At 37.3% G+C, this 14,157-nt stretch overlaps 1 protein-coding gene across 1 annotated transcript in view; it reads left to right on the top strand.

The window, feature by feature from the left end:
- The window catches only part of DDX10 (DEAD-box helicase 10), a 172,152-nt gene that overhangs the window by 100,061 nt on the left and 57,934 nt on the right, over window positions 1-14,157 (top strand). The window contains exons 14-15 of the mRNA XM_086739555.1: window positions 2,467-2,580; window positions 4,753-4,914. Coding sequence (XP_086595681.1) covers window positions 2,467-2,580; window positions 4,753-4,914 — 276 coding nt within the window. The remainder of the gene's footprint in view (window positions 1-2,466; window positions 2,581-4,752; window positions 4,915-14,157) is intronic.

Here is a 14,157-nt window from a genome sequence, read left to right as displayed (position 1 = left end):
TTTATACTGATCCTATTTCTTGTATGCTTTTTAAAATTCTGATCTCTTATCTTTCCTTAATTTTGGATACTGTAAATCTGCCAAATTCATACACTGATCTTATACTATGCTTTTTAGGTGTATAGTAAGGGAATTTAGCTTCCCTTTTGTTTCCTCCTCCTCTTGTTCCTCCTCTGAAAAAGAAGGAAATTTCCTATTTGGAAGCTTCATCCTATCCCATTTTTTTGCCTTGCCACTTTGCAGCACTTTGCAGCATTGAAGTACTTTTACTTCTCAACATCACTCAGAGGAGGGAGAAGGAATGAGGTACAATTGGAAGTATTGTATATGTATGCATGCAGCGACAGCCCATTGAATATTTGTGCTCTTCAGCCAGGAAAACCTTTTTTTTTTTTTTTTTAACCCAAGAAATGTAAACAGCTGACATGTATGTTTAAATATAATTTAACAAAATATTAATGTACCAATTTTAAACTTTGTCACCTGTTTTTTACATTACCCTGTTATGTTTGTACCAATAATACTGACGGTGCAGAAATGAAAGACTGAAAAACAAAAAGGAACAAAACCAAAAGTAAATGGTGAAAGAAAATGTTGAGGTAGTGAAAAATGTCATCCTACCACTTTGAAGTGTATCTCTCTTTAAATTCTTCCTCTGGACAATTCCTGTTGTTCTAAGTAGTCCATATTTCACGGTAAGCGTTTTACGCTTGCAGAGACTCTCACACAAGTTGTGTTTGTGGGATAAGCGACAGGAGTGAGGAAAGAGCAGAGCTTTCTGGGCTGTTCAGGGTGTGCCTGAGACTCGTTAGTAGTAGCTGCACGATGCAACAAAAACCGTCTGACAATCCTGAGGACATAAGTGCTGCTGGAGTTACTATTTTCTATAATAGATATGATCATTACTTGATAACACTGCACAGTAGCTGTCACAAACCATTTTTCCTGTTAGGAAGACTGTAATTTTTCTGTTTTATAGTTAATATTTCAGTGCATTACTGGGCTGACCGTAATGACAGTGACTTTCTGAATTAATTTTTTTTTTGCTTCATTTTATAGTGGATTTGGTATAAAACATGAAACTGATTAAAATGACTAAAATAAAAAAGTGAGAGAAAGAAGTTCAGTTTTTCCTTTTTCTCTCTGGTTGCTTTGACCACTTTCTATTGTTTATCAGAAGTTCAGATAGTTTAGTGACTGTTTTTCAAGCACTTTTTCCTGAGTAACAGAGCTTTGCAGTCTTTACAGGATGATGAATGGGTTGTGGGTGTTCTCGTATGGAGTCTCCATGTATTCCTGCAGAATATCTTCTGCTATAAAATACTTCCTGCATTTATTTAAGCATTTCTTGCTTAAAATGTTCTCTGTGTGTATTGTGTCTGGACATATATGGTCTTTGTACTTGAAAGGAGAGCTCTCAGAAGAAGAGCTGGAGGTCAGGAAACTTCACGTTCTTTGGTTCCATGATGTTACCACCAGATGGGTGGCTCTGTAGAAACCTAGATGGGCCATCTGTGGATGTGACAACTTATTTTCTACTGCATTTTACAGAATTAAAATGGTCCTCCCAGACTTGCAAACTACCTCCAAAATGTCGATAAATCCTCAATGTCTGTCAAAAATAGAAGTGACCTCTTCAACTCTTCTTTCTAACAGCAATATTGAACACAAAAATAAATGTAACTTCAGGGTCAATGTGTTTTATGCAGAGATAATGTTGTGCTAATATTTGGTTTTTTTTCTAGTCAGTGGTGTTTTCTCAGTGGTAGTCAGGAAAGAGAACCCACAGCCTCTTAAACAGTGTTAATGTCTGGATTTCACAATCTGCTAACTCATTAGTTTCCCTGGTGTCTTCACCACTTTGTTTCACTGCAGCTTTTTTGCGATGATGCTAATAACTTTTGTGACTCTAAATGTTATTTAATGCTAAGTTTGGTAAATAACTCCTGGCACTGGTGTTCTTCACCCCAATGGGACTGCAAGGGACAAGAGAAATAGAAATGTTCTTACATGGCCACTTGTGCCCTTCATTGACACAGAAATAAACTGGTGGGCTGCGGTGCCTGGGGACAATGTGATGACAACCGAGATGAAAGTGGTATCTGATCACCTGTAGCTAAAGGCTTCAGTCAGTTATACTGGATTTCTTTCATCAGACAACGTAAGCTGGTGAATCTAATGTCCTTTTCCAGAAGGTGAGAGAGATTTGAATGAGTCAAGTGCCCTACTGCTGATAGGATTTAAGTTATGCTGAATTGTTAACAGAGTAAATGAGTTTCTCATGATATGGCCTGTTTAAAACACTTTTATGAAAAGACCTGTTAGCTAGTTTTTACTGAAAATTACTCTTACTTGTGTGGTTTAGGAATTACATTCTAATATATCTAATTGCTTTTAAGAAAGTTTGAAGCATATGATCTGTGACTAGGAAAAAACCTATAAGAGTTCTCATTTTCTTTTATACAGAATGCATCAAAATCAAAGTTGAAGAAAAAACCAACTAAAACCCAAGAAGCCAAAAAAATCTTGAAGAAGAAATTTAAAGTCAACACAAAAATAGTCTTTACTGAAGATGGAGAGGTAAGATCAATTCAAAATAACTGTTTTGGTGGGAACTGAATTTGTAGTTTCTATAAAGACAAAAATGCTTATAGTTTATATGTATATAAAGAGATACATTATTCAAAAATGTAGTTTTTGTAGTTGGTTTAAGTTTTGCAAAACTGTTCGGCTTCCATTAAGAGTTCAATTCCAGGGAAAAAGGCTGAGCACCGGCTTCTTTGCACCTTTATATATGTAAGATATTTGTATGAGAGCTGTGAGTGGATATACAGGATTGTGCCTCTTTTCTGCTTATTATCTTCAATTTCAGGTGGAATAAAGAGCCTGGTTTTTTTTCTTACAGAAATTTAAAACAGTTTTCATATAGATATTTGCCAAAGCTCCCCCAAGTCTTGAGTTAATTTACTATAATTAGACGAAGTCTTTGGTTTTCTTTCCAGCATTCGCTATTCCTAGATTGAAAGTGTTGCTAGGAAAGCTAAGGAAGTACCAAATTTTTGCCTACTTGTGCTGATGTAGCAGTACTTTGAAATTTGCCAGTAATTTAATTGAATCTTTTAATAGCCCCTGGAAGAATGTATTGATTTTATACAAAAGTGAACTGTTGTGGAGGCTAGTCACTTTGGGGTTTCACTGTAGCGATAACCTCACTAGCAGGCCTTCACACTCCATAAACTTTTCTAACATTTGATTTCACAGCTTCATATGCTGTGTATGTTGTTTTTCCATTTCCAGCATTAAGAAAAAAGTAGCATTTTTTTTTTTTGCAGTAAGGCATAAACCAAAACAGAGGTCACCTTTACAAGCATATAAATAGCTTTTGTGATCAAGTGAAAATAAAGTATTTTATATTGCAGGTGAAGGGGGTATAGCCATGTAATTACTGACATTAGACAAAATGTAAAAGGTTTTAGAGGTTGCCCCATTGACTGGAAATTGTATCTTCCGATATTTTTAGATATTAAAAAGCTGTTGTCTCATCTTAAAATACGTATGCAAATGTTTTTTGTATCCATGCAATGAAGCAAACAGGAGTAAGGATGAAGAAAATAAAAACTTAGCACAAAGATTATAGTTAGAAAAGTAGCACGAAAGAGGAAGGGTGACATATTTAAGGAAACATAAAGTTTGCAGCTATGGATGTTTTTCCTGCTTTTTTTTCTGAGCTATGTAAAACTGTGCTTCGCTGTTCTACTCCACATGCTTCTCTTTGATAAAATTAAACTCCTTTAGGACATGTATCTGCCTAGAAAATACAGGTACACAAACTCCATTTTACAAAATGAAGGGTTGAGTTCATCAGTATCCAGGTGAATAACACCCTTTGTGCATTAGGTAGTCCAAAAGGGTTTGATTTTGCATTTGTATCCCTTTGTATCCATTTGAGCTATATTTTCTGCCATATAATTTCTTTTTAAAGTTACTACTTTACCAATCCATAAGCAAAAATGATTTCTCAAAGACTACCCCCAGATGATGTCTGTTCATAAGATATAGGTGGAGATATTTTTTGGTGAATATGTGGTCTTTATCTTCAGTTCAGAGTTTCAGATATTTGAGGGAAGCTGGATATGCTCAGCATGTCACCCACAAGTCAAACCTGAATCATCAAACATTACAACCCAGTTTTTGTACAATAACCAATAAAACCCTCTACATCTGTCCTCCTTGCTTCCCCCAAAACTTGAACCTGCAGTCATGGGTTTTTTTTTTGTGTACTGTGTGATGAAGGCCTATCTCATTTTTCTCTCCGTTAATATGTTGGAATATTGATTGTTTTCATGAAAACATACTGGTTAGATTTACTGTTATTTTATTCTGTTGCATGTATTTTGGAGAGTCATTTCTTGAAAGCAAATATAATTTTTCTCTCCAGATGACTAGCAGGTTTATAAATTATTTATTTCATTAGGCAAAGAGAGAAAAATAGGCGAAGAAGTTCAAGTGAATCCATTAAACAGAAAGATGGGGTAGTGGAGACATTATTTTCAAATATTATTTTTTTACTGGATGTTGTGTTAAATAAAGTATCTGAGTTTGTATTGTGCAAAAGTTTTGTTTGTTTCCTTTGCAAATGACACTTTTATTTAGTCTAGAGAAATAAAGGATTGGAATATTTAGGGCATCAAAACTTTGATGTGGAAAAAATTGTTCTAACCATTATTTTTCTCATTGATATGTATGATTAAGTTAGTGCAGCAGTGGCCACCTGTGCAGAAATCGACTTTGGCGAAAGCAGATGAGGAAGATGATGCCAGTGGTATCAACTTAGATAAAGCGAAAGAGATACTACGAGAAGAAGACAAATTTGACAAAGAAGAATACAGGAAGAAAATAAAGGAAAAACATAGGGTAAGTTGATTTCTCCCTCAATTACTGAAGTCCAGAAGTAGATACTGTGATATGGGTTGCTCAGTGAGGAAAAATACTCAAAAATATTGTGAAATAAATTTAGTAGAATTTCATTTAAATTCATCAGGTTTTTCAGGACTACATTACACACAGGAAGACTCTTCTGACTTAAGTAGCTGGGAAACACAAAGCCTTATGCAGTAGCAGTTGTTGGTAACAGTGGAGCCTTATTTACAGCTTTAAAATCTGGTAAGAGTTTAGTAGGAGCATTATATTTTTTTTAAGCAGTGTTCAGTGGAAGGTCTTATTTCACAAAAAGAAAGTGTGATTTGCCATACGTGAGCTAACCAGTGCTGAAGATGTGTAGGGGTAAGGGGAAGTGAAAGAGTGTCTCTGAACTGCCTTCAGACTACCACTTGCTCAACATTCAGTATTACATACCAGGTAGGCAAAAGTGCTCACCTTTTGCATTTATGTTATTCGGGCTATCAGAATTAACTTTATGAATTACTCAAATAGAGTCATATAATTTGTCTGTAATTTGAAAACTTCAGTATCTGCAGCCTAGCTTCTCTCTGACATTTAAAAAACCTTTAAACAGCAGACCATAAGTTTGCAAACTGCTTCTGTATTATTTGTCATGGACCAAAGCAGTTTTCTGAACTTGTCACATACCAATCATATGGAACACAGCTGGATGTCTTTGAGTTCAGGGATTGTTCTGTTAGTCTTTGTGAAAAGGGTTTGAATTTTTCCAGTTAACAGATAAATGTGAAATCCCAAGACTATGTGTTATGAAAGGCCTGCTTTACACTCAAAACTTCAAATTTCCAAAGCATTAAAAAGTGTTGTTTTATTGTCCTACTCTTGCACTCTATGAAAAGCGTTCCTTAAATATCTGCCAGCTCTGTTCTGCTCCCTTGTCCCTGAAGGCAGTTTTCCATGTGATCCTATTCACTAAGTCCTTCAAGAGCTGGAAGTTTGCTTTCCTAAAATTCATGGTCCTGATTTTACTCTTTGCCTGACCCATTTCCCTCAGGACTGCGAAGTCCACCAGTGCATGATCACTGCAGCCCAGGCTGGCTCCCATCTCCATATCACCAATTAGCTCACTTGCATTGGCGTCCATCACGTCCGGTATCGCATCTCCTGTGGCAGGGCTGTCTGTTACCTGGCTTAAGAAGTTATTCTCATCAGTACTTAATTGATGAAAGAACACTAGGGAAAAATCTGAACTGCCTCACAGTAAAAAGGAATCGTGTGGCCGCTTTCACAGTGACTACCCAATGGTGTTCAAAATTCTCCCACCTCATATGGTTTCCCCTCCCAAAAGATAACATAATCACTCCACAGCAGATACTTAGGTGAGTTTGAATCTTTGTTTGGCACTGCAGTGATGTGAGGGAAAAAGAACTGCCCAAGTCCATGTATCATGACTGCACTGCAGAAGCCTGATCCGGTGCCTGATTGTTGTCTGGATTTGCTGTTAGAAGTTTGGTTGGCTGTAGAAGTCTGACAGACTAATGGTATAAGATATTTCTTAGCCTCGTTTGGAAAGATAGGATTAAACCTACAAAAGATTCAAGTGTGTTACCAAGAAAGGATATGAAAGCAACAAAAAGACTAGGAGACTTTCTTCCCATATTTTTATGACTTCAGATTTTGCCAAAGTACGGATATCTTAGTGCCCCTTCTTGTGTCATTGAAAGAGGAGCTTTTTGAAGTCACACACTTTCATCCTGACTTATACATCCCCTCACTGACATTCAGCAGTCCCTTTTTTTTTTTTTTTATACAAAGTCTTAAATACATCACTTGTGACTGTCATTGCTGCTTCTAAAATCCTCCGTATTTCACTATCAGCCAAAATACATCACGGCACAGCACGAACTCTGTCATCTGACCTTTCCTTTCTGCAATAACGCTAATTATTTCATTCTCATCTTTGTTTAATTTCCTTCCTGCAAGCAGACTGCTGCAGAGTTTTTCTTTGTCCATTTGACATCTTTTCTAAAAGCCAGATGTGACAATTTTCTGTTTCTTGGTTTTTCCACCTCGAATACTGAATTCTCCTACAATTCTCTCTTTCTTCTTCCTAGCTTTTTGAAAAAGCCGAGGTTAATTTTTTCCTCTCCACTTTTGCTTCAGATTTGTTCAAGATCTTTACTTAACTTTTTTCATCAATTTAACTTTCTTGTGTTCTTTCACTTTCAGCAAGTTTCATATGTCTGTATCTTAAATCATATTTCCTTCTCTTAATTCCTTTGCTTCCTACTGCAGATGGTGCTTGTTATAGTTTCCTGGTTTGTATGTTTGGCAGTTTTTATTTATTCCTTTAAATCAATTTTTGAAACATGCTAACTCTAATAGAGTTATTATATAGGTAGATTAGAAGACCTCTAGAGACGAATGTGTTTTGGTTTTGTATAAAGGAAATGTACCAGACTGCTACATGGTTAGGTGCATCAGTAATCGAGTCCTGTGAAGCTGAATGTATGCTAATCCCAGAAGTCTCTACATTACCTTTCAAATGATGACTTAGAATAACAAAATAGTTTACAGAAGGCTGTGAAAGCACGTTGCATCCATTTTTTTGTATCTTGCGCATGGGTTCAGATTTTGATTTAGATTGTGAGTGGATGTAGAGAAAACACCTTAGAAAAAACAGTGTATTTATAAAGCTTTTAATTTTATAGGTCAGGTTCCATACGTATTATTATACTTCTTCAGTATAATCTCAAAGATAAAAGATCTTTGGGGAAAAGTTGAACTTCTTAAAATCAAAACTTGCACGAAATAGCTTTCTTTAGGTGGATATGGCCTGTCATCTTAATATAAATTGTCCTTGTGAAACCGTTTCTATTGAAGAGCAGAACTATTCCGAAAGTATCCACAGGCCATTGCTTTTAAATCCATTTGTGAATGTCATTTAAATGAGCACAGTTTTCAGTATGATCAGAAATATGTTTTCTTGCATTCATGAGATGCTTGGATTAGATGAGATGTGTGTTGCAGTGCCTTCAGGCTTGTGGAAACTTGCAAAGCATTTCTGCTATAATTAGGTTTCCTTCATGAGTCTCACATTTTGTTATCCTCTGCTTCCTCTGCAAAGGGGGGAAAAAATGAAAATCGGATGGATAAAAATAAATAAAAATCTGAAGTATGATTGTGATGTAATTAATGCTTATTGAAGTTTTGTAACCAAGGTAAATTTTAGCAGTTGAGCACAAGGGAAAGGGCAGTAATACTGGCCAAGATGATGTGAAAAGAATTCTGCGTTAATGGATATTTAATAACAGCCCAGCGAGAGGTATAGATTTGAGCTCTTTTGAATTGTGTAAAATGTAATAAACAACAGAAAAGGGAGAAGTGAATAAAGTATTCAGAACATGCTTTCACACTCCTTTTTTTTTTTTATGTTTTCAACTGAAAATGTGCTGTTGTGGTAGAGAGGGATTCATCTCACTTCTTAATAACCTCTCGCTCTGTACTAACCCAAGCTCAGAAAAATGCCCATTGGTGCCAAAGGAAAAATGAATAGGAGCCCTATTTCTTACTTCACTTTCCAGCAAGTAAGATACACTGTGAACTTGGGATGATCAATGTGAGAAGATGACTAGAAGAAATTTTTTGAAGATTTTATTTTGTTTGGGCAATGTTAGTAACAAACGAACTGAAGCTGTCTTCAGGGGACTGATACTGTAAGGTGTGCACTGTGCCTCCCTGGGAGGAGTTAAACAACCACGGCTGTAGAGGCATGACAGCAGTTAGACTTCAGGTCACTGGAGGATCTTTCAGAAGATTCTGCTATTGCTGGGAGGAAACTGGAGGTATTTTGTGTCCCCTGTGCTGAGGAAATGGTGCTGATTTGTACCACCTGAAGTGCAAAGGTACATGGTCTCTTAGTTTTACTCACACTGTTCTCAAGTCAGTGGAAAATGAAGAACTACTCTAGAAGCTGTACTGAAACAGAGTACCGCTGTTTGGTTTGTCTCTTGTTCGCTAAACATGTTTGTTAATGGGAGAGTGGATAGTTTTAATGAGGAGAATACACTGTGATATTTCACTCTTTGTATATTCGTTCTCACAAATATTATTACTTAATTAACTCTTTCCAAGCTAAAAGAGGAAATTCATCATACCCGACTTTATGGAAGGACTTTTATAAAATAAAAAACTTGCAGTTTCAGGAAGAGTGTGCTTACCGCAGTGAATTTATTCAATAACTTTCTGATTAAAATTCATTCTTGAAAATGGAAGACTGCAGAGTGGTAAGGGAAGCCAGATCCCATGGATTTCAACCCAGGAGGCTTCTTCTGCAGGTCTGTTAGATGGAGACTGCTGTTGTTCCAGGTTACAGACCCAGCTCTAGAAGGGCTGCACAGATATTGCACAGATGTGCACACACACTACACACACGGGTGGCCACAGAGAGAAGAGAGGCAGAAAAGACAAACACAGGCAGCATTCACGTAAACAGGAGCAGCACAGGCAGCAGAAGCTTATTCCTTCTTGCTGGCTGATCAAGGTTGAAGTGTCTAGCAGAACTACCAACACCCTCACTCCCTTGATTCACAAGCACATTCACATTCACTGATCCCTTAAATAATAGTGTGGGCCCTAAGTATGTCCAATATCCAAAATATATATCCATATATTGGTATATCCAAAATACCCATGCCATAGGGCCCTTACACAGTTATTGACCTTGACCTTATCTTTTCAAACCACATTATTACATTCAGGGTATCCCTAGAGAGACCATCCACGTAGATTTAAACACGGAGTTCAAATGGAGTATTTCCTAATAATTTTTACATCAGTAAATAGGGGAGAGAGAAGGAGAGAAACTGTAACTTTATTAATTTTATATTAATTCACATACAGTTCTTCAGAATCTGGAAAGGATGCTTCATCTGAGGAAGAAAAATGGAGTTATAATACTAGGGATAATATAACAGGGTCAGTACTGAGTTTAGAGCTGATGCTTAAAAAGCATGAAGATTTCTGGGGGCATTTAGGGGAAGAAAAGGAACTATACAGCTATACAGGATACCCAACAGGCTTGAAGAGAGTACTTGGAGAGCTACGGTCACCTCACGATGACCTAAAATCTGTATGGATTGAACTGATCCAATGAAAGATGCACCTGATGCAGAAACTTGAAAGAGAGGCAGGCTCACTTATGAAGGAGGAATTAATTTACTTTACAACCTGCAGTTGGCCAAAGGTTAGAATCAAACTGTGAGTTTATTTTTTTTTAAAGCAGTAATGGTGGCAATTTTAACTCGTAGAACAACACTGTGACCAAATCAGTTAACATGTCAGCTGGTATTTACAATAGATTATTTTTCCATTGTGTATCTTGTGCCACACTGCATTTCTTGGGATTTACTTCCTACTGTAATGGTGTAGCTTTCATCTCTCTCGTACCTCCAGCCCCTGCCACAATGCTCACCCCGTGCCTTGGCTGAGCAACCCCATGTGCTGGCTGAGCCATGGCCCCGATGGGAAAGCTCTCCGGGTAGAACGCCCTGCGCCTTGCCCCTTCCTTTGACAGCCCCTCTCCAACTGGAGCTGTAGGCTCTGTCTTGCTCCCAATCTGGTTTTTGCAAATGGTTCCTGTTGATGACAGAGTAGTTGTGATTTAATAATGGAATCATAGAATAGTTAGGATTGATGACCCCGTTAAAGGTTGTCTGGTCCAACTCCTCTGCAATGTTTCAAGGTGTTGCAGTTCTATAAATTAATGCTAAAAGTACTTGTAGCATATTGTAATAGACCATTGGATACTGTATATAACAGTATTCAGAAAGAAACAGGAAAGATCCCCCAGAGATTTTCTTTATCAAATTTTTACTCATGATTTAAAAAATTATATGCAATTAATAAAAAGAAAAATAGATGCTATACAGCGCAAACCATTCAGTATGCTGGAAGATAAATGCACCTGTAAAAATAGTATTTGTAGTTTGAAATCAATCAATACATTAATTCTGAAGAGAGATTGCATCATATTTCAGAGGAAATAATCTGGAGGGAAAAAAATCTCAGTGCAGTATTTGTTATGCTCTTTATTAAGTAAAGCAGTTAAAAAGTCCTTCACTTTGAGATGAAATTTGTCAGATTTCAGTGTAATTGTTCAGTTGGTTTAATGTGGTGCTGCGTGAGGATGATAAAATTTTCTCATGTATAGAATGTGCCAATGTAGAAGCAAAATATAAAGGGAAGATGTTGCTGCTGAGAGGAGCATTTAGCTGAATGGCAAAGAAGAAAAGTATGAGAGATGGAGAGATGTGTAAGTAAGGGAGTATTACTTTGTTAGAAAGCCTATCTGAGCTCTTTCATAGCTATTGTGTGCAGGCAATGCTGCTGTTATGTTCCAAGTGCAGAGCTGTTAAGATAAGAGCACTGACAAGAGGGTTGACAGGTATCCCTTTTCAGTAGTAGCAGTAGCATCTGTCTGGCCTTGCTGTGCTGCTGGCGGATGCAAGGGCTTCCTTGTTGTTTGCTTTTCTTTCACTGCAACAGCTGGATGGGCTACACTTAAGGCTTCAAGTGCTCTTGAACGTTTTCTGAGAATTTTCCAGCAAAATCAGAGTTCTTGGCCTCATCTTCCTGGTGTGAAAAATAAGAAAATGAAATAACTGTGGGTAGGTTGTTTGTGTACATCCTAATCAGAAAATGCAGCTGTGCGTGGAGGCTGAAGTAGTGCAGGTTTCACTTAACTTCAGCTACGGTGGAGTTGCTGTAAGGGAGCTTCCAGTGCTAGGCTGCTTGTCCTGCCGGAGGATGTAACAGTACAACTGCCCAAAATGCTCACCTGTATCTGTCACAGGTCTTGGAGGCAACCTGGCAGCTTCTCATGGGAGCTGCTCCCTTCGCTCACTGAGGACTGGGTACTGCTGGGTACCTGTACCTGCATGAGCAGGTGCAGATAGTTGTGGGGTTTTTCTGCCTTCTCTCAGATTTGCTGTATGAGACCTGCGTGTTCCCTTGAGAGCGGCTGCATTAAGACAGCTCAAGAGTCTCTGACCTGTCTAGATTATGAATTCCCACTTGCAAAACAGCATCATCCCTTCAAAACCAAAAGCAGCCACAGAATCAGGTGAAGCGCTTCTTCACTGGCCTTTTCCCTCTCCTTCTCTCTAGAAAATGCTAATGTGTTTTGCAGTGCAACTCCCATTGACTTTGTCAGTAAGATTTTCGTTCACAACTGTAAATGTTACTTTTAAACACCATTAACTAATTTAATTCCTGATGTAATTCAGTTGAAACTGTATTTTGAGTTGACTTAGGGTTACGTTTACCTCTCTGTGTTTGTTTATCTATATACAGAGTAGGATGGAAGGGTCTGTGAATTCATTTGAAAGAATCCCTTTGATTTCTGTAGATACCTGAAGGTATCTGTACCCCTGAAGGTATTAAGATTTGTTCATTTAATAGTAACCAATTTATACTTAATTTCCAGATTTAAAAAAAATAATATTCAAAGAAATAATAATAAATTGTTTCAATTTTATGTTGCAGTTGGGAATGTTGGTTTGTTTTGGTGGGTAGAGCATTGCTTGCATGTGGATGATTTGCTGATCTCTATAACAAGACAAATAGAAAATGTAGTAATGGCCAAAAAGTGACTACTGAAACAGAATTTTCTTATTCAACGTTTATTCAGTCCTCCCTCATTCTGTTTATTTTTAAGTAATTAATAAATAGTTCTCACTAATTCTAGTTTTCCTTCCGTCCACTTGTGCAGAGCAAAACCACCAAGGAAGAGGGCACAGTTTGATTTTTCTGTTGGCTTGTATGGGTGCTGATTGTGTAGGCAGAAGTTATAATTGTGCTTTATGGGCTGGTGCTGTATTTATTAGAGCTGGCTTTTCTGATACCAAGTTGCTTGCAAGCTGAGCAGTTAATAATAAAAACATATTTTGCATATAAGCAGCACAAACTGGGTGTGAATTCTGAGAGAAGACAAATGTGGGACACCACGGTGCCATTTATTAAGTCACTTTTCAGAGCATATCTGTGCTTTAAAATTTGAGTGGAGAGCAGCTCTTGAATACGATGATGCCAGTATCTGAGAGATGCTATGAACTTTTGCACAGCTGTGTGTATATTTTCTGGAGCACAACTGACTGTCCCTAGCTAGATCGTGCTAAAATAACAAGAGACAGTGAAATACCAAGAAATTATATCAGGTGCTGGTATCAACTAAGCTGTATTTGCAAATGACAGCCCAATTTTTCCGGGCAAAGTGATTTGTTCCAAACCTTGGCCACCTTTAGGAACTGTTGTGTGGTAGACCATTCCCTCAGCTGTTAAATAGAGGTTGGTAGCTCCAAATTATGGCCTCAGTATGCAAAGGATCAGTTATTAAAAATGCAGTGTTAAAATCTTTGATGAAAACCTGCAGGAGTTCCTTGAGCATTTAAATAAAAAGACTCCAGATTACTCAGATGAACAAGAAATTTTTACAGGAAGTAGGTTTGCCGTAGGCTTTTTTTAATGCTCTGGGGGCTAAATGTGCCATAAGATGCATTAGTTGTATTGAGTGAAATAATTTCTTGACTTTAGGTAAGCAAATAGAAGAGGCCAGTGAAATTCTAGGCTGGTAAAACTGCAGTACAGCACCAGCTGAAGGAATTTATTTAATGTAAATCTGAGCAGTTATGACTTATGGACAAATTCTTTAAGAAAAGGAAAGGAGACTCATTGTACAAATTGTCTGCAAATTAAAAAGGTGAAAGAAAAATTACTGTATGAAACAAAGCTGTTAATAATACATGGCAATAAACCCTGTATTTTTTTTAATATCCTGGCTAACCTGCTAGACAAAGTCAAATGAATTCTTAATCAACTGTAGAAAGATGACAGTCAAAGGAAGAGGGGATTTTCTGGGGGGGCGTGGGAGGCAGGGAAGAACTTCCAGTTTTAAAAATCGACATTTTTTTTTTTTGAAAGAAAACTTGGCTTATAAACTGTCTATATATGCATCTTTCATATATTCCTAACCTCACCAAGTAGAGAGAGCTGCCATGCTACTATTAATTATTTTTTTTTCCTCAACTTGAGAATGTGGAATATAAGTGTTAGAATATTTATTTTTAATAAGTGTGTTGGAGTCTTTGTTTTAAAAACCTTACAGTGAAAGAAAGAGGAAATCTGAGTGGGAAAAGAGGCCAATGGCAGACGACTCAACTTCAGAGTTAAGAACAGTGAGCAGATTTTCTGTATATTGGA

This window comes from Chlamydotis macqueenii, chromosome 1 (genome assembly GCF_036417535.1).
Source record: "Chlamydotis macqueenii isolate bChlMac1 chromosome 1, bChlMac1.mat, whole genome shotgun sequence".
Lineage (NCBI taxonomy): Eukaryota > Metazoa > Chordata > Aves > Otidiformes > Otididae > Chlamydotis > Chlamydotis macqueenii.
Note: the sequence above shows the minus strand (reverse complement) of the source record. Positions and strands in the feature narration are given on the sequence as shown.